Source organism: Mobula hypostoma, chromosome 3 (genome assembly GCF_963921235.1).
Source record: "Mobula hypostoma chromosome 3, sMobHyp1.1, whole genome shotgun sequence".
In the NCBI taxonomy this organism is placed as follows: domain Eukaryota; kingdom Metazoa; phylum Chordata; class Chondrichthyes; order Myliobatiformes; family Myliobatidae; genus Mobula; species Mobula hypostoma.
The window spans coordinates 29,206,417-29,227,022 of NC_086099.1; the positions used below are offsets into that span (position 1 = coordinate 29,206,417).

General features: G+C 41.6%; 1 protein-coding gene across 2 annotated transcripts in view; it reads left to right on the forward strand.

Moving 5' to 3' along the window:
* The window catches only part of LOC134343909 (myosin-IIIb), a 182,234-nt gene that overhangs the window by 155,167 nt on the left and 6,461 nt on the right, over positions 1-20,606 (forward strand). For both annotated transcript variants that reach the window (XM_063042818.1, XM_063042819.1), the window contains exons 25-28: positions 3,809-3,990; positions 5,091-5,180; positions 14,196-14,361; positions 19,245-19,598. In XM_063042818.1, the coding sequence (XP_062898888.1) occupies positions 3,809-3,990; positions 5,091-5,180; positions 14,196-14,361; positions 19,245-19,598 (792 nt within the window). The remainder of the gene's footprint in view (positions 1-3,808; positions 3,991-5,090; positions 5,181-14,195; positions 14,362-19,244; positions 19,599-20,606) is intronic.

The window sequence follows — 20,606 nt, forward strand, 5'->3', positions numbered from 1 at the left end:
TAGTAGATCAATTCAAGTCAAGTCACTTTTTATTGTCATGTCAACCATAACTGCTGGTACAGTACACAGTAAAAACAGGACGTTTTTCAGGACCATGGTGCTACATGAAACAATACAAAAACTACCCTGAACTACATAAAACAACACAAAAACTACATTAGACTACAGACCTACCCAGGACTGCATAAAGTGCACAAAACAGTGCAGGCATTACAATAAATAATAAACAAGTCAATATGCACAGTCGAGGGCAGTAGGTTGGTGTCAGTCCAGGCTCTGGGTATTGAAGAGTCTGATGGCTTGGGAGAAGAAACTGTTTACGTAGTCTGGTCTTGAGAGCCCGAATGCTTCGGTGCCTTTTGCTACATAGCAGGAGGGAGAAGCGTTTGTATGAGGGGTGTGTAGGGTCCTTCATAATGCTGTTTGCTTTGTGGATGCAGCGTGTGGTGTAAATGTCTGTAATGGCGGGAAGAGAGACCCCGATGATCTTCTCAGCTGACCTCACTATCCGCTGCAGGGTCTTGCGATCCAAGATGGTGCAATTTCCGAACTAGGCAGTGATGCAGCTGCTCAGGATGCTCTCAATACAACCTCTGTAGAATGTGGTGAGGATGGGGTGTGGGAGATGGACTTTTCTCAGCCGTCGCAGAAAATAGAGACACTGCTGGGCTTTCTTTGCTATGGAGCTGGTGTTGAGGGACCAGGTGAGATTCTCCGCCAGGTGAACACCAAGAAATTTGGTGCTCTTAACGACCTCTATGGAGGAGTCATCGATTTCAGCGGAGAGTGGTCGCTCCGTGTCCTCCTGAAGTCAACAACCATCTCTTTTGTTTTGTTCACATTCAGAGACAGGTTGTTGGCTCTGCACCAGTACGTTAGCCGCTGCACCTCTCTGTATGCTGACTCATCGTTCTTGCTGATGAGACCCACCACGGTCGTGTCATCGGCAAACTTGATGATGTGGTTTGAGCTGTGCGTTGCAGCACAGTCGTGGGTCAGCAGAGTGAACAGCAGTGGACTGAGCACACAGCCCTGGCCGGGGGGGGCGGTGGGTGCCTATGCTCAGATGTACCTTTGGCAGCAATTACAGCCTTGAGTCTGTGTGGATAGGTCTTGTTGCGAAAAAAAAAACTACTTCTACTTATAAAGATGCTTAGTGAGGCACAGTGAGATCTGTATTTACCGACAAGTACCTTTATTGTTCAAACTAACAAGTATGTGAATTCAAACACTAAATACCCTGTGTGCACACCCACTAAGTATCCTTGACTCTCCTGAATAGTCAAAGAATAGCAAAGGTATTACCCGGGCAAAGGAGTTTACGCTGGCCAGGCATTCCTCATTGTCACGATTCACTCGCTACTTGTTTCACACAGGGTTGCTTACGCTTGTATCTGTGATGGTTATTCTTCGAAGTTACCACTACCAGCACACACAAAGCATCCACTTTTATATCCATTCCTTATCAATTCAAATATCGCATTCCTGTGTCATTGGCCACAGGCCATGTGCCTGTCCTTTAACTCCTTGTTATTGGCTCTGCTCCAAGCCAGCATCAATTTTTTGCCCTCTTCCCATCAAGTGACAGTTGTTAATTTATGGCTGTTTGTTCTCAATCAGCAATGAGCTCGAATCACTTCAAGCAGGCATCAGCCCCAACATTCACAAACCTGCATGTTATAGCCAACCAAAGAATATCTCACAAATAACTTCTTATTTGGAGATGATCTCCAGTCCAGTAGATTACCTGAACAATCATTGTGTCTTCTTTATAACATTGATCAAGCCCAGCATGTCAAGCTCACAAAATGGAGAATAGCGTGTCTTCACAAAATGGCAACCTCCATCCCCAAGCATGTGGCAAGAACAAAGACTGCTTCCATTGTCCTTGATTCATTTGAATTCACTGATTTGTAGATTGTCATTCTTTCTGGCCAACAGTCTCTATCAACTTTGCACATCTGGACACTGCAATTTTTCGCCATTCTTCTTTACAAAACTGCTCAAGCTCTGTTAGATTGCATGGGAATCGTGAGTGAACAGCCTTTTTTAAGCCCAGCCACAAATTTTCAATTGGATTAAGGTCTGGACTCTGACTTGACCACTCAAGGACATTAACTTTGTTGTTTTTAAGCCATTCCTATGTAGCTTTGGCTTTATGCTTGGGGTCATTGTCTTGCTGGAAAATAAATCTTCTCTCAAGTCATAGTTCTCTTGCAGACTGCGTCAGGATTTCCCTGTATTTTACTGCATTCATTTTACCCTCTACCTTTACAAGCCTTCCTGGGCCTGCTGCAGTGAAGCATCCCCACAGCATGATGCAGCCACCACCATGCTTCATGGTAAGGATGGTGTATTTTTGATAATGTGCGGTATTTGCTTTACACCAAGCATAGCATTTAGTCTGATGGCCAAAAAGCTCAATTTTGGTTTCATCAGACCATAGAAGCTACTTCCAGCTGACTTCAGAGTCTCCCACATGCCTTCGGGCAAACTTAGCCAAGATTTCATGTGAATTTTTTTCAATAGTGTCTTTCTCTTTGTCACTCATCTATAAAGCTGTGACTGGTGAAACACCTGAGCAACAGTTGTTGTATGTGCAGTCTTACCTATCTCAGCCACTGAAGCTCGTAACTCCTCCAGAGTTGTCAAAGGTCTCTTGGTGGCCTCCCTCACTTGTCCCCTTCTTGCACGATCATCAGTTTTGAAGGACGACATGCTCTAGGTAGATTTACAGCTGCGCCATTTTCTTTCCATTTCTTGATGATTGAATTAACTGTACTCCAAGGGATATTCAGTGACTTGGAAATGTTCTTGTATCCATCTCCTAACTTGTGCTTTTCAATAACCTTTTCACAGAGTTGCTTGGAGTGTTCTTTTGTCTTCATGGTGTAGTTTCTGCCAGAATACTGACTCACCAACAGTTGAACCTACCAGATACAGGTGTATTTTTACTACAATCAACTGAAACACCTTATTTGCACACAGGTCTCCAAAAACTAATCTCCATTTAACTGATTATGTGACTTCTGAAACCAATTGGCTACACCAGTGACGATGTGGTCTGTCATATTAAAGGGGGGGGGGTGAATACTTATGCCATCAATTATTTTGTTTTATATTTGTAATTAATTTAGATCACTTCGTAGAGATCTGTTTTCACTTTGACACAAAAGAGTCTTTTTCTGTTGACCAGTATCAAAAAAGCCAAATTAAATCCACTATGATTCAATGTAGTAGAACATGAAAACTACCAGGTGGGCTGAATACTTTTTATAGGCACCGTATGTCGTTGCATTTGTTATTTTGCGTCATCAGTTCCACGCAAGACATTAAAATTGCAAAAAGTAAAAAAAAAGTAGCACGAAAGAGGAACAATGAGGTAGTTTTCATAGTTTCATGGACCACTTAGAAATCTGTTGGCGAAAGAATGTCACCAACAGTGACCTCAGCAGTCGGGAGGATGGTGCCTGTAATGGAACTGTAGGGGAGGATGAAAATGGCTGGTAGACCTCTCAAATTTATTTTCTAAGTTTCTCCATTTTCCCAATTTGAGCATTTAGCTAGCAAGCCAAAGCTAAGGGCATTGGCTGATCTCCAACATTTGGAAATCAGGGACTAATACAGAGGTTTGTGTATTCTGCTGCATGTGCTTAGAGTACTGGTGTAAGTAACACCTTTGATTTCAACTACGTTTCACTGGGCACCCCTATACATCCAAGTGCAGATATCTTCCACGGTTCACTTTCATGATTCACTAGCAGATTATCTGATTTAAAATGTATTATAAACAAAGCCTTTGTTTCAGGCAACTCCCTTCGATAATTCTCGTGAGCACGTGAACAACTTGTGGATTCAGGAGCAGGCAGAGAAGGAGCAGCAAATTATCAAGAAAAGGGCTACAATTCGGTGGTTCAAAGAAACTCAGGCTGGAAAAGTAGCTCAGAATGGCACGTTTCCTTGCTGGTTTCATGGGATGATCACAAGGCGGTGAGTGTAATTTAAATTTATTGGGTGGGATTTATCATTGATATTGATAATCTTAATACCATGGTCAATGGCATTGATTGCAAATGTGGTATTCAGTGATTTTAATTATTTAGCAAAGCTTCAGATTCCCGATTCTGCTTGAAAATACTTATAACAGTGCATTGTCAGTAGCTACAGACAGATTACGTACCTTACGTTTGATGTCCACTGCCAGGATGTTTATCATTACCAGAGAGTGAGAATTGGTGTGGGTCATGGGAGGGGCAAGAAAGTAAATAATTCAAATTGGACTGACTTCAGTCAGGTTTCTTGTGGCAACTGTGCTGAAAGAGCACTCAAACTGCCACAGAAAAAGCTTGCTTCTATGACACCAGTATGTGGAAACTGCGGGCCATCCATGTTCTGCTGAAATCCGTGGAAGGGCCTCAATGTGTGATATATGTCATTGGATGCTATGGTGTATATATATCTTGCTTAAAGACTAAAAGATTAGCTTTATTTGTCACATGTGCATCAAAGCTTACAGTGAAATATGTCATTCATGTCAACGACAAACACAATCTTAGAAAGTGTTGGGCTCAGTCCACAAATGTCGCCATGCTCCCAGTGCCAAAATAGCATGCCCACAAATTACCTTTTTCGTGGGGAATGTGGGAGGAAACTGGAGCACCTGGAAGAAACCCACACAGTCATGGGGAGAAGGTACAAACTCCTTATAGACAGAGGTGGGAATTGAATCTCAATCACTGATTACTCAAATTTCAAAGTAAATTTATTATCAAAGTACATCAATGTCACCATATACAACCCTGAGGTTCATTTTCTTGCGGGCATACTCAATAAATCCAATAACCATAACAGAATCAATGAAAGACCGCACCAACTGGGCGGACAGCCAGTGTACAGAAGAAGACAAACTTTGCAAGTACAGAAAGAAAGGTAGATAGAGCCAGAGCAGAATCTGGGTACACAGTCATGCGTGTACAAAGAGTACCATAGGGGCTGAGGAAGTACTGTCTGGGGCACCAGTGTTTTCGGATATTTCTTCTTTATTTATGAAAGTGTACTACAAAAATGAATTTTTATACTTTGCATTGCAGTGAAAGTGAAAACCTGTTGGCAAACCAACCGTTAGGTTGCTTCTTGATACGTGTCAGTGGAAGCAGGGAGGGGTACACATTAACTTACAGGTAACTATTTTTGTCATTTAAAATCATTAGCCTTGCCTGAAATTGCTTAGTTATCAGTGTAAATTCTCCCTCCCTTGTACTTCTCTCTTTCCCTCTCTCCCTTGCATTTTTTTCAGACCCTCACGTTATGCACTCTTTCCCACCTTCCCTCTGCCCCCACAAACCCCTTGACCGCTCCGGTCAAATTCCATTTAAATCTTGATAATTTAATTGTTTTTGAAAACTCTTTAAGGTGATGTTTCTTCCAATATGCACTGATCTCTAACTTCTATTTGATCAGGTGGATTATAATCACTGAAGTTTGTTTAGTATCCCCTTCATATTTAGTTTCCTTTATTCACCAGGCAACACCCACACCATTCTGGCGTGCATTACCAGTATCGTCTGTTGTGATTGGTTTCAGAAATAATTAACCTTCCTTATCCTCTTCATAGTATTTAACACAATAAATGACATCTTTCCGTAAACAAGCACTCTACTGTGCAAAAGTCTTAGGCAGGTATGGTGCCGAGAACTTTTGTACACTCTAATGATTTTATGTATTGCACTGTATTGCTGCAAAAAAAAACATACGACATATGTAAGTGATGATAAACCACATTCTGATGTGAGTCTCTATTGTGGACTGAAAGGGGGAAGAGGGCAAGGAGAGGGGAATCATGGTTGTAGGAAGGGGAAGGGAGAGAGAAGGTAGCAGGAAGCACCATGGAGATATTCTGTAATGATCAGTAAACCAATTGTTTGGAATCAAATGACCTTGCCTGGTGTCTCAGGGCTGAGTGTGTCTGCACCCGTGCCAACCCCCACCCCTGGCACTCCTTTTCAGCCACCTGTCCCACTCCACTCCCATGGCCCTCACCATTCCCAACATCCTTTGCTCCCAACAGATTTACAAAGTCCTTCTCGCTCTGAGTTGACAAATATAAACTACTGTGCAGAAGTCTTGGGCACCCTAGCTCTCTAACGATATGACCTGTGTGTGTGTGTGTGTGTGTGTGTGTCTGTGTGTGTGTGTGTGTGTGTGTGTGTGTGTGTGTGTGTGTGTGTGTGTGTATAGCTCCCCCTCCCCCCATTATGCAGTATAGTTGTAAGGAAAATGGTGGAAATTAATGGCTGCATTTTTTTGTTCTGGTTTTCACACTGTGTAGTAAAGAAGTGGGAGGAGACAGGTGGTCTGTCTTGGTGTGATAAGTGAATCTAGGAAGTGGTTGTGATTGGGAAGTTTCTTTATAAGTTGTTATTCTTTCATTCAGTTGGGACTTTGACATAAAAATGGGCAATAATGGATTTTGTTCTCTTTTTTTAATTCACTGAATTTTGGGAAAGTTTTCCAACATTTGGTGGGTGACTATTGAATCTGTTACTTAAACTAAATACCCATAAATTACACGGAATGAAGACCGATTTACTGTTTTATTTGTTTTGCCTGCGTTATGGTCACAAAACATAAATTTCACAACGTGTGACAGTAAATCTGATTCTGAACTTGTATCTGTTGTAGTCATCACATTAGCAGCTTTGCAACAGTCAAAGAAACACAACTAATTTTACCATTTAAATAAGAGAGATCAATTAAAAGATATCTTGTCTGATTCTCCAAATTGGAGATCACTGAAACATTAAGTACCTATGAATAAGCAATTCATATGTACACATAATTCTATTGATACATAGTCATTAACAAATTGTTACTAAATTGTTTTCCCTCATGTTTTCCACATGGAAATATTTTAATGAGTGAGAAACATTTATTTATTTAGAGATAAAACGGGGAATAAATCCTTCCAGCCATTTGAGCTGTGCTGCCCCTGACAATCCAAATTTAATGCCAGCCTAATCACAGGAGAATTTGCAATGACCAATTAACCTATCTGGTACGTCTTTGGACTGGGGGAGAACAAGAGGACTCGGAGAAAACCCATGCATTGCACAGGTTTGGATGGACAAAGACTCCGTGCAGAGGAGGCCGGAATTGAATCCCAAACTCCAACACCCCCAGCTGTAATAGTGTCACACCAGCCACTGCGCTGCAGTGGACGTACAAATGGCTGGACATTTACAGAATAATACATTTCAGGAAGCTGCTCAGCCCACACTAAAATGGGACACCACTTTGAAAGAGCTATATGATGAATTCCATTCCCTTTCCTTCACCTTGTGGCCCAGTAAGTCTTTCCTTTCAGGTTATTCGGATTTGTCTTTAATCCAGCCAGTTTTCTTTTTATTAACTCGCAGCCTTAAGTGCTATTTTCTAAGTCCCATTTCTTTTTCTCTCCAGTTGTCTCCCAGAGTTTACCCTCCATTGTCAGCCAGAAGTTGTTGGATTTGTCCTTTGCCCCTTACTAAAGAAGCAGGGTTGCAATATAAGGAATTGTCTGGCATCAGTCCCTTTGTATCGGAATTAAAAACTTGTGGTTAGATTAGTCATTGTTTCTATACCTTCCCACAGCAAGGACTAGATGATTTTTTAAGTTCCACCCACCTTTTCTTCAACTAACTCTCTCCTACTAACAGAAGCTTCTTTAGCAAAAATGGATCCAGACTATTCATTCACGTTCTCAGCTCTCCACCTGCTGCCGCTAAACAGATATTTTGCTCGATAATCAATTGTCTTCCCTTCCCTTTCACTGGATTGTCTTTTTACTCTGTATAATGGTATAGGAACTTTGGCTTCACTTTTCCGCTCATTAATACATCATCTTGCTCCTAAATTCTCGGGTACTTTTCCAAAAATTAACGAATTCTGGGGATATTAGAAATGTCCAGCTGTATAAAGATAAAAGGGTCTATTAAGTCAATGGTTTCAAACTTGAAACAGAGTGGCAGGTGCTGAAACGCACTGCCAGGGGTGGTGACAGGCTCATGCAGTGGAGAGATTCATGGATGGACATATGGGCTATGGGCTGTGTAGGAGCGAAAGTTTAGATTGATTGTGGAATAGCACAACATCGTGGGCCAAATGACCCATACTGTGCTGAACTGTTCTATGTTCTATGATCATTTAGTCACTTCCTGTTCTTTTTAATTAATCTAGCAGATAACTGCTGGTCCATTAAGCATTTAGCACGGAAATCAAGCATTCATTGTGGTGAGGTTAAGAGACTATTTTCTAGCCTACATCTTATGTTGATAAAGCTGGACATATCGGAACACAGCACAGATAAAACTCTGAAAGGCTTTGTCCCATTTGCTTTCTAAAGAAAAAAAGTTGACATGTTTGTTTTAATTGTTCTTGGGGCTTCGCCAAGAGTCACTGCAGCTAAGAACTACACCCAGCGTAGTCACAGGCCACAACAGTAGACAGCAAGGGATGAGGTGAATAAGTATTTTTAAATTGTAGTGCTAATTAAGAAGTTAGTATTAAGGTCCTTATGGTCTCTTAAAACATTTAGTATTCATCTGTACTAGTGGGGAAGAAACTGGAGGAAATTCTAAGGGACAGGGTCCACCAGCACTGGAATAATCAGAGTTTGATTATGAGGAGTGAGCATGGAAAGTTGTGCTTGACAAACCTATTATAGTTTTGTTTTGTAGAGATAATGAAACAGGTAGATGATGGTAGGGCAGTGTATGTTGTCTATTTGGACTTTAGAAAGGCCTTTGACAGGATTCTTCATGGTAGGCTGGTCTGGGTGGTTAGGTCACATGGAATGCAGGGACAGCTAGATAGATGGATTCAAAATGGCTTTGAGGTCGAAAGCAGAGGGCGTGGCTTGGAGATAGTGAAGGCCGTTTCTTGAACGGGAGGCTGGTGACAGTGGCGTGCCACAGGGGTCGATGCTGGACCCTTATTGTTTGTTACTTATAGAAATTATTCTGACTTGAAAGCACAAGGATTGATCAAGAAGTTTGCAGATTACATGAACTTCGGAACTGTTGTTAATAGGAAGATAATTATTAAAGATTACAGGGAAATATTTATTAGTTAGGGACCTGGGCTAAGGAGTGGCAAATGGATTTCAATACAGCTATGAGTGGGGAGATGCATGTTGGAAAGTCAAACCAACATACAGTGTACTAAGAATGGTAGGGCACTAGGGAGTGCAATGGAATTGAAGGGCCTGGGGGTACAAGTGCATAGTTCATTGTAAGTGTCACAGGTAGACAGAGTTCTGAAAAAGGCATTTAGCATTCTGGCCTTCATCAGTTAAAGCACTGAGTATAGGAGTTGGAACATTATTTTGCATTTGTGTAAGTCACTGGTGAGGCTGCACTTGTAGTACTGTGTACAGTTTTAGCCACCCTTTTATAGACAAGATGTGGTTAAACTTGATGCAGTACGGAAAAGATTTAGGTAATAGATAATAGGAGCAGAATTAGGCTATTTAGTCCATCGAGTCTGATCTACCATTCCATCATAGCTGACTTATTAGCCCTCAATTCCATTCTCCTGATTTCTCCCCATAATTTATGATACCCTTATTAATTAAGAGTTGATCAGCTTCCGCTTTATTGGCCTCCACAGCCATCTGTAGCAATGAATTCCACAGATTCACCACTCTGGCTAAAGAAATTCCTTTTCATATCTGTTCTGAAGGGGCATCCTTGTATTGTGAGACAGTGCCCTCTAGTCCTAGACACTCCAACTAAAGAAAACATCCTCTGATTTAAACATCAGTTGTAATGATTTAAACACCATTTATAAAGATGTTGCCAGGATTAGAGGTCCTTTGTTGGCCAGGCTAGGTCCTTATTCTATAGAGCGTAGGAGACTGAGAGGTGACCTCAGTGTTTAAAATTGTAAGAGGTATAGATAAGGAGGATGGTAACAGTCTCTTCCTCATGGTAGAGAAGTCCAACACTAGGAGGGCATGAGAATTTGCTGCAAGGAGCAGGGCTTAGAGGATATGGCTGAATGCAGGAAATCGGGACCAGCTGGATGGGCAATGGGGTCAGTATAGACTTGTTGGACTTAAGGGCCTGTATGCTTGCTGCTTTGTTCTGTGACTCATGCCACTTGTTGCCTGGTCTGAAAGATTGAAACTCTGTAAATAAAGAACTACTTTGAAATGTCAGCCTAGAGAGAAAAATAAAGAGAAATTCCATATTCTGGACCATAAGACATTGGAGCAGAATTAGGTCACTAGGCTGATCGAGTCTGCTTTGCCATTCAATCATGGCTTTCTCCCCTCCACAACCCTATTTCCCAGCCTCCTCCCTGTAACCTTTCAAGAACCTATCAATCTCGCCCTTAAATATGCCCAACAACCTGGCCTCCACAACTGCCTGTGGTAATGAATTCCGCAAATTCACTACCCTTTGGCTAAAGAAATTTCTCCGTATCTCTGTTTTAAATGGATGGCCTTCTATCCTGAGGCTGTGCCCTGCTGTCCTAGACCCCCTCACCATGGGAAACATCCTTTCCACATATACTCTGCCTATGCCTTTCAATATTCGAAAGGTTTCAATGAGATCCCCCCTCATCCTTCTAAATTCCAGCGAGTACAGACCCAGAGCCATCAAACGTTCCTTGTCTGATTACACTTTCATTCCTGGAATCATCCCTGTGAACCGCCTCTGGACCCTCTCCAATGCCAACATATCTTTTCTTAGATGAGGAGTCCAAAACTGTACACAATACTCAATGAGAGGCCTCACCAGTGCCTTATGAAGCCTCCGCATCACATCCCTGCTGTTGTATTTAAGACCGCTTGAAATGAATGCTAACATTGCATTTGCATTCCTCACCACCAACTCTACCCACACGTTGAGCTTTAGGGTGTTCTGCACAAGGGCTCCCAAGTCCTTTTGCATCTTAAATTTTTGGATTTTCTCCCTGTTTAGAAAATGGTCTGCACATTTATTTCTACTACCAAGGAGCATGACCATTCATTTTCCAACATCGTATTTCATTTGCCACTTTCTTGCCTGTTCTCCTAATCTGTTTAAGTCCTTCTGTAGTCTACCTATTTCCTCAACACTGCCTGCCCCTCCAACAATCTTCATATCATTTGCAAACTTGGCAACAAAGCTATCTATTCCATCATCTAAGTCATTTATATACAGCATAAAAAGAAGCTGTCCCAACACCGACCCCTGTGGAACACGACTAGTCACTGGCCACCAACTCACTGCCTCCTACCAATTAGCCAATGCTCTAGCCATGTAACTTTCCTGCAAATACTATGGGCTCTTAACTTGGTAAGCAGCCTCATGTGTGGCACCTTGTCAAAGGCTGTCTGAAAGTCCAAATATACACATCCACTGCATCCCTTTTATCTATTCTACTTGTAATCTCCTCAAAAATTCCAACAGGCAAGGTTTTCCCTTAAGGAAACCATGCTGACTTTGTTCTATCTTGCCCTGTGTCTCCAAGTACTCCATAACCTCATCCTTAACAATCAACTCCAACATCTTCCCAACCACTGAGGTCAGGCTACACTGGTCTATAATTTCCTTTCTGTTGCCTTCTTCCTTTCTCAAAGCGTGGAATGACATTTGCAAATATTCTATTTAGTTAGCAATTCAAGATCCCTGGCGGAATTTGACATAGCAATTGTTCCCTCCCTCGTCCTGAACAATTTCCTTCCTCAAACATATAGTCAATTAATCAGATATGCATTTTGTTACAACTTCCACTTTTCAAAGGAAGTGTTTGAACCTTGTGTCTTGAGATTTTACACAAACACGTCAATTTTCTCTGGTCTATCATTCATCTAGAGAATCATAAAGATTCCTTTAACCGAAAGGAGGTCATAGTCTAGATAAACGCAGCGATCCAACAAAGATGCTGGCAATTAAAGCAATTTAATCAAAGTTCAAGTTCAAAGTTATTGTCATGCAATCACATACATGTACACTGCCAAATGAAACAATATTCCTCCAGACCAAGGTGCATAACACAGTACATATAACTCACATACAATACTTAAATATTATTACCACAAATAAATTAACAAAAAAAAAGTAAAGAAGATTGACATTTGCAATAAGGAGAATTTACGACACAAGTTTATAAAGTAAACAGTAATGCTTGGTGGTAGAGAGTTCAGTAGTTTGACAGGCTGTGAAAGAAGCAGTTTCCCACCCTAACAGTCCTTGTCCTAATGCTATGGTACCAGCAGCCTGATGGTAGGGGATCAAAGATTGTGGGATGGATCAAAACTAATCCCTTCTGTGATTATATCTGTGGTCAGTCTGTTTTGACAGCTTTATTATGAGTAATTCCAAGGGCTTACCAATTATTTGTTAAATATTTCCAACTAACAGAAATGAGCAAGGTAAACAGTGACCTTCGTTAATGATGTATTAACAGATTAATGAGATCTGTATCAGCCGAACCAAATGTTTACCACAAACAATGCTCATGTCACAAACAAGAGAAAATCTGCAGATGCCGGAAATCTAATCAGCACACTCAAAATGCTGGAGGAACTCAGCAGGCCAGGCAGCATCTATGGAAAAGAGTACAGTCGACACTTTGGGCTGAGGCCCTTCAGCAGGGCTCATAGATGCTGCCTAGCCTGGTGAGTTCCTCCAGCATCTTGTGTGTGTTGCTTAAGCTTCATGTGTCGGGTTTAGGAGTTTCTGATCATCTTCCAAATGTTTCTGATTGTAATGTTTTTAAAGTTCCAAGTATGTAGATGTTACTATTTACCTTGAGATTCATTTCCTTGCTGGTATTGCAGGGGAAAATAAATGCAGTAGAATCTCACAAAAAAAAACTATGTGGACAAAGATTGACAATCAACCAATGTCTTAAAAAAAAGACAAACTGTAAAATTAAAAATAACACTGAGAACAAGAGTTGTAAAGAAGCCTTGAAAGTGAGTCTGTAGATCGTAGAATCAGTTCAGGCTAATGGTGAATGAAGTTATCCACACAGTTTTGTGTGTATTAGCTTTGAAACAACTAATACCCCTTCTGTAGATACATTGATGAATTAGAAATGAGCCATTGTGTCCACAACAAGCTTAGCCAACAAAACTTGTGTTTATCGCAGAATGTGATCAAGACACAGAAGCTGCACCAAGGATAAAGAATGTGATAAAGAGTTTAACAACCCATGGGGGAAATGGGGGTTTCGGCCCGAAACATCGATTGTGCTGTGTGTGTTGCTCGAGGTTTCCAGCATCTGCAGAATTTCTTTTGTTAATGGGGTTAATAGGGCTAGATGTAAGAAACAAAAGAAGGATGCGGTTGAAGAACAGCGTGAATGGGGTTGATTCAACACCTCGCTCGGTAGGGGTAGTCATGGGCTGCAGGTGACACCAGACCGTCATCCAGAGACTGTAACCAATAGGGAAAGGCGAAGGGTAGCAACATGGAACATCCATACACTTTACCAGAAAGGAAAGCTGGACAACACATTAAATGAAATGAAAAGGTTGGAAGTTGATATCTTAGGCTTGTCAGAAATTAGATGGACCGACAGTGGCAAATTCACTAAGAATAGTTCTCTGATAATGTATTCTGGAAGTCAACAGCATATGTATGGACTTGGAATTATTTTAAATAAACAAGTATCAAAATGCCTTATGGGATATTGGGCAATATCCGACCGGCTGCTTTTAGTTCAATTAAGGGGTAACCCTTTTATCATTAGCATAATCCAAGCCTATGCGCCAACAAATGATGCGGTTGAAGAAGATATCAGCAAAGAAGAAAATATATGGACACTGTGAAAGAACTAACAAATCTAAATGTGCGAGATATCATTGACGCTGCAAGGGGTCATTCGATGTGGAGAGCCATGATCTCCCAAGTGTGTAACGCGCAAGGCACATAACGAAGAAGAGTGGGGTCAAAGAGATGGGTTTGCAGAATGTGAGGTCTAAAAATGAAAGTACTGCTGGTAGTAATTAAATGAAGAGAAGGGAGGGAGCCCTGGGGGAATGAGTTGCTTGCTTGCAATTAGTAAACGTGTCAAACTTTGTTACTACTTTAACCTCAGATTTATAATTCAGTAAATCGGGAAGAATTGGAAGTGTGTTTCTGTAACTGGATTGTTTGAGGCTCTGTGACAGGAATCTGCTGCTTAATCACGCATTATTTTTGTTTCCCCAACCACTTCAGAGGTGTAGATCGATGCAGACACTATATGATTGAAATGCAGCCAAATGGGAAGTATGTGATACTGGGAGAAGATAGGGTTCACTCATCACTACCAGACTTGGTGGAGTATTATAAAAGTGTTGGAATTCAACCATTTATGGAAGTCCTCACTGTACCTTGTGGACAGGTAAATAATTATAATCCCTTTGGGAGCTCCTTCATGTATATCTTGTGCCATTTCATAATTTTATTGTGGTGCCAGAAAATAATATTAGGCCTTTTGTAGTTTATTGGATAGGGAAACAATTTGGAAAATTTGTTAGTAATTTCTGTTTTGATGTGAGTCCGATTCTTGCTTGCTCACACATTCACTCAAGGGGTATAAAAGTCACTGGTCAATGAAACACTTGTCAGCAAGAATAATCAGTGCACTGGGGTGTCCAGGAGATCTGTCTTGCACAGCATAAGAAAGCCCTAGCCCACCTCCAGGATTAATGCTGTTACAGAATAAAGCAATGTTGAAAGAAGGTGTGAGCAGAATTATCTGCAGCTTAATGTGAAACAGACTAAGGAGCTGGTGGTAGACCTGAGGAGAGCTAAGGTACTGGTGACCCCTGTTTTCATCCAGGGGGTCAGTGTGGACATGGTGGAGGATTACAAGTACCTAGGGATACGAATTGACAATAAACTGGACTGGTCAAAGAACACTGAGGCTGTCTACAAGAAGGGCCAGAGCCGTCTCTATTTCCTGAGGAGACTGAGGTCCTTTAACATCTGCCGGACGATGCTGAGGATGTTCTATGAGTCTGTGGTGGCCAGTGCTATCATGTTTGCTGTTGTGTGCTGGGGCAGCAGGCTGAGGGTAGCAGACACCAACAGAATCAACAAACTCATTCGTAAGGCCAGTGATGTTGTGGGGATGGAACTGGACTCTCTGACGGTGGTGTCTGAAAAGAGGATGCTGTCTAAGTTGCATGCCATCTTGGTCAATGTCTCCCATCCACTACATAATGTACTGGGTGGGCACAGGAGTACATTCAGCCAGAGACTCATTCCACCGAAATGCAACACTGAGCGCTATAGGAAGTCATTCCTGCCTGTGGCCATCAAACTTTACAACTCCTCCCTTGGAGGGTCAGACATCCTGAGCCAATAGGCTGGTCTTGGACTTATTTCATAATTTACTGGCATAATTTACATATTACTAGTTAACTATTTATGGTTCTATTACTATTTATTATTTATGGTGCAACTGTAACGAAAACCAATTTCCCCCGGGATTAATAAAGTATTACTATGACTATGAATGGTTTCACAAAATATATCAAAATGTGTATTCCTCTGCTCACCCCTACAGAGTGGGGATCCTCACTGAACACACAGAAGGAGATACCACTTGTGAATGAACAGAGAGATGTAGCAAGTTTACGAAGTAATTGGAAAAGGGATTTGTTTAGTAGGTAGATCTGCACAGCAGGATGTGAGGGTATTTTCCACATCTCCCAGACTCTCCCGCTGGTATGGATTGTAGTTTGTAGAGAGTCATGTGGATTGCATTGGGAGATTTAATTTGCAAATCCTTATGAAAATGAATTCACAATTCATTTTCTTTATAATAAATAGATGCCTCGTCCATCTGGCTTTATAAGAAATTGGTCAGGCTGAATTTGGAGTATTGTGAAAGTTTTGGACCCCTTATCCCAGCGTGTTGTGAGTGTTGCCTTGACCCCAGCACCTGCAGAGTATTTTGTGTTAAGGGATGTGCTGGTATTGGAGAGGGTCCAGAACAGGTTCATGAGATTGATTCTGGATTCTGAAAGGTTAACATATTTGGAGTGTTTAGCTTTGGGCCTGTACTTGCTAGGGTTTGGAAGAATGAGAGGGGATCTCATTGAGACATATCAAATATTGAAAGACCTAGATAGAGTAATGTTAAGAGGATGTTTCCAACTGTGGGGGAGTCTAGGACCAGAGGGCACGGCCTCAGATTAAAGAATGTCCCTTTAAATCAGAGATGAGGAGGAATTTCTTTAGCCAGAGGGTTGTGAATCCGTGGAATTAATTGCTGTAGGTGGCTGTGGAAGTGAAATCATTGGGTACACTTAAAGCAGAGGTTGATAGATTCTTGATTAGTAAGTGCGTCAAAGGTTATGGGAGAAGGCAGGAGAATGTTAAGAGAAATAATAAATCAACCATGATGAGCAGACTCAATGGGCTGAATTGCCTAATTCTGCTCCTGTGTCTTATGGGTCTGAAGGCTAGGGAATGAGGTTGCAGTTGCTAAGCTGGTGTGTCCACCTTCTTGCTCCTGCTGCTCTCCAGGCTCCAGCGCATGCAGTCAGATCCTGCCCCGCCTTGCTCTGCGTTCTCTAGAAGTGGTTGCTTCCCATTTCTGTGAATTCTTAATCCTCAGGAATATCACACAACCACATCATAGCTTTCAGAAAATTATCCACATGATTTCACTTGTGGTCTATTGTGCTGCCTTCAGACAGTTTAGAAACTGGTAATTTGATTTCCATAATGTCGGCTGCAGTTGTAACTTGCCAATCAATCCCATCTGTTAAGTTGGCCTGTTTATGAGGGGAAATTGTTGAAACATTTTAAAATTGTAAAATTGTGGCACTAGGCCAGCTATAGTGTCTTGTGGTTGAAGAAGCCTCCGACCTGGTTTTATTCGCTGCTTTCCAGCTCTGGATGTTTCACATTTCCGGACGCTCCGTTTCACAAGCCGGGCAAGAATGGGCACAGCTAAAATTCTCATACCTGAACCAGGCTTTTACAAACAGAACAAATATGAAACAAATTGAAAATAATTTCTAAGGAAAGTGTGATGCACACTTGCAATTGTGCATCACGTATTCCATAATGTAGGTTCTCCTTTGCATTATCTGAGAATGAAACAGCACTGCAGCTGGTTAATTGACTCAAGTGTTTACTGACTTTTCCCAGCCTTTCCATTTAGTTCCATTTCTTGGCTCAAATAAATATGTTTCCAACACTAACTGCATCCAGAACCCTAAAAAGAAATGTTCTAGTTTAAAGGGAAACAGAATCCTTTTTGTTGTATTTCTACTGATCATCTTACATCTGTATCCACTGATTACAGACATTTTCAGCTATTGAAAGAAAATACTAATTGACTAAACTATAATTTTAAGTACCTCTATGAATTATTTGATGGCCCTTCAATCTCAGCTATTTTTCTTTGTTGTGTATGGTGAGGGCATTTTGGAAAATCTATTTTGTTTTTCTTGCTATCGGTAACTACCCTTGAGTATGATAAGGAATCGCATTTTTGAACTAGTCTAGTAGAACTAGTTGAACTAGTCCTTCTTACCTCTGCTCTAAAGGGTCACCCCTCAATTTTGAGGCTGTGCCCTCTAGTTCTGGATACCCCCATCATAGGAAACATCCTCTCCACATCCACCCTATCTAGCCCTTTCAACATTTGGTAGGTTTCAATGAGATCTCCTTGAATTCTTCTAAATTCCAGTGAGCACAGGTCCAAAGCTGCCAAACGCTACTCATATGTTAACCCCTTCATTCCCGGAATCATCCTCATCAACCTCCTCTGGACTCTGCAATGACAACACATCCTTTCTGAGATACGGGGCCCAAAACTGTTGACCATACGTTAGGTGGGGCCTGACTAGTGTCTTACAGAGGCTCAGCATTATCTGCAGTACATTTAGTAGCTACGACGTACCAGTTTTGGAGAGAGTGAAACTTTTGAGTGATGGATGGGGCTTTAAGTAAGCACATTGTCTTGGATATAGTCAGCTTTGTTGGAGCTGGAGTTATCCAAACAAATAGAGTTTGTTGGGGCAGCAAAATAGAGTAGCTTTCAGCACAATGCTTTACAATGCCAGGTGTAAGACTGGGGTTCAATTCCTGCTGCTGCTTGTTCTCCCTGTGACCACATGGGTCTCCTCGGGGTGCTCTGGTTTCCTCCCTCAGTCCAAAGAGATACGGTTAGTGAGTTGTGGGTATGCTGTGTTGGTGACACTTGCAGGCTGCTCAGTACAATGCTCGCTGATTTGATTTGACGCAACGGATGCATTTCACTGTTACGTTTTGATGTACCCGTGACAAGTAAAGCTAATCTTTAGTATTCACTCACACTCCTGAAGTTTGCCTCGTTTACAGGTGGGAAGGCTTTGCGGTGTCACAGAGTGAATCAATTACTGCATCCCAGTGATGACAAACTCTTTAAACCCTACTTCCCACAGTTAGGAACAACATTTAACTTTGTTGTAGCTAAGGTTTAGCATTACCATCCATCCGGTGTTTGTACTTTATAATGCCTGTGATTGTATATTAATTATTTCCAGCAATGTTCTATACAATAAACCAGTGAATGTATGGAGAAATAATATGTTATTGTTCATATTGGTTGAAGGAGGAAAGCCAGTCAGATGCTTGTGTGCTCAAAGTTGACTTTTAACTTGTGTCATAGGAATCTGTGTGTGCATATGTAGTGGCAGAAGGCAGCATTTCCAACAAGGCTGCATTTGTACAGTAATGCGATGAAAAATCCAGTATCAGCACACACAACATGCTGGAGGAACTCGGCAGGTTAGGCAGCAGCTGTGGAGGAAATGAACGGTTGATATTTCGGGCTGTGGCCCTTCATCGGGACTGGAAAAGGAAGATGCCAGAAACCAGAATGGAAGAGTGTGGGGAGAGGAAGGAGCAGGAGCTGGCAGTAGTAGGTGAATCTAGATGAGAGGGGGAAGGCAGGAGGGTGCGGAGGGTGAATGTGAAGAGCTGGGAGGTGATAGGGAAGGAAGGCAAAGGGCTGAAGAAAAATAAATCTGATCAGAGAGGACAGTAGACCATGGAATAAGGAAAAGAGGCGGGGAACCAGGAGCAAGATGAAGATGATGCGAAGGTCATGAAAGTGGGGCCGGGGAAAGAGGAGGGGTAACTTTTAAATGCTCAATCTTCTGACATGGAGGTTAAGACAATACGTTATGACGTTCAAAGCCTAGCAATGAATTGTTTTCTTGGGTAATCTTTTTCATGTTTTAATGGCTGTGCACTAATGCTGAAATTATTCTTTCTCAGAAATGTGACAGTGAAACAGATTATGAGGAACTCAGGCACTTCTCGATGAAAATGAAATCACAAGAAACTACAAATTCAGATACTGAGGCAACTGTCTCGACTCACAATCAAGCGCACCATAAGCTGTCCAGGCTTTTCATGCCAGCTGAGCCACAGTTGTCAATGCCGCCTCGAGTTCCATCAGTCATGAGAAAGATCTCAGGCAGAAAGCTGCAGAATGCCGCATTAGGGGAAACGCAAACACTTGATGCAGAGAACTGCTATGACGATGAGCATAAAGGAAACAAGCGTACATTCCCAAGACTTTACCCTTCTATACGCTTAGCAATGAAAGAGATTCAGCAACTTCATGAGGTATGTAGATGCATCAAGTCATAGAACAATACAACGTGGGTTCAGGCTCCTCGACTGAACCAGTCCATGCCAACTACATTGCACACTCAGCTCGTCCCAATTTCCTGCATTCTGCCCATATTCTTCTAAGCCAGGGGTTCTCAACCTTTTTTATAACATAGACCCCTACCGTTAGCCAAGGAGTCTGCAGACCCCAGGTTGGGATCACTTGGGAGCCCAGCCCCTCGAATACCTATCCGTACTACTTAAAAGGTGCTATTGCATCTGCCTGAACCACCTTCTCCAGCAGCTCGTTCCACATACTCACCACCCTATGCATGAAAAAGTTGCCCGTCGAGTCCCTTTTAAACCTTGCCCCACCTGCCCTTAATTAATGTTCTTTTATCAAAATTGGGTTTTAGTGTTTCAATTCAGTAATAATGTTTTGTGAGCACTGTTCCCTCTAACCCATGCAGGTGCGCGGTGGCGCAGTTACTGAAATGCTCCCATGCGCATAGACTTGTTGTCGTGCAGCTGGAATTTCCTTTTATATTATGTTAATTTAAAGTGCTGGGCAGTTTTTAGGCCCTGTAAAAAAAAATATGATAAAAATACATTTTTAAAAAATACTGCTGTGAGCAATGGTTGGTTCACGCATTGTAAAAAAGGGGGAATGTTGTTAATGAGTAAAATGATCTTTATCGATTTTTTTTTTAATGTTGTTACTGGGTAAAATGGTTTTTATCGTATAGGTAGTATCCAGTTGCCTGCCTAATTGCCTTCAATGAAATACTTGGTATTGGCCATATTTTTAATTACCTTTAGTGAATCTTAGAACTAAAAACTCAAATTATCACTTTTCATCCATTTTGACCTGTTTTGTATAACTTTTAAAAGATAATTGGTGACAAACATGGGAAGAGATCTTCCAAAGCTGTTGATACTTTTGTTTAAATTACGTAAATGTACTGCAGATGACCAGAGATGACTAAAATTCAGAGCCATGTATTTTAATCAGAAATTTTCAAG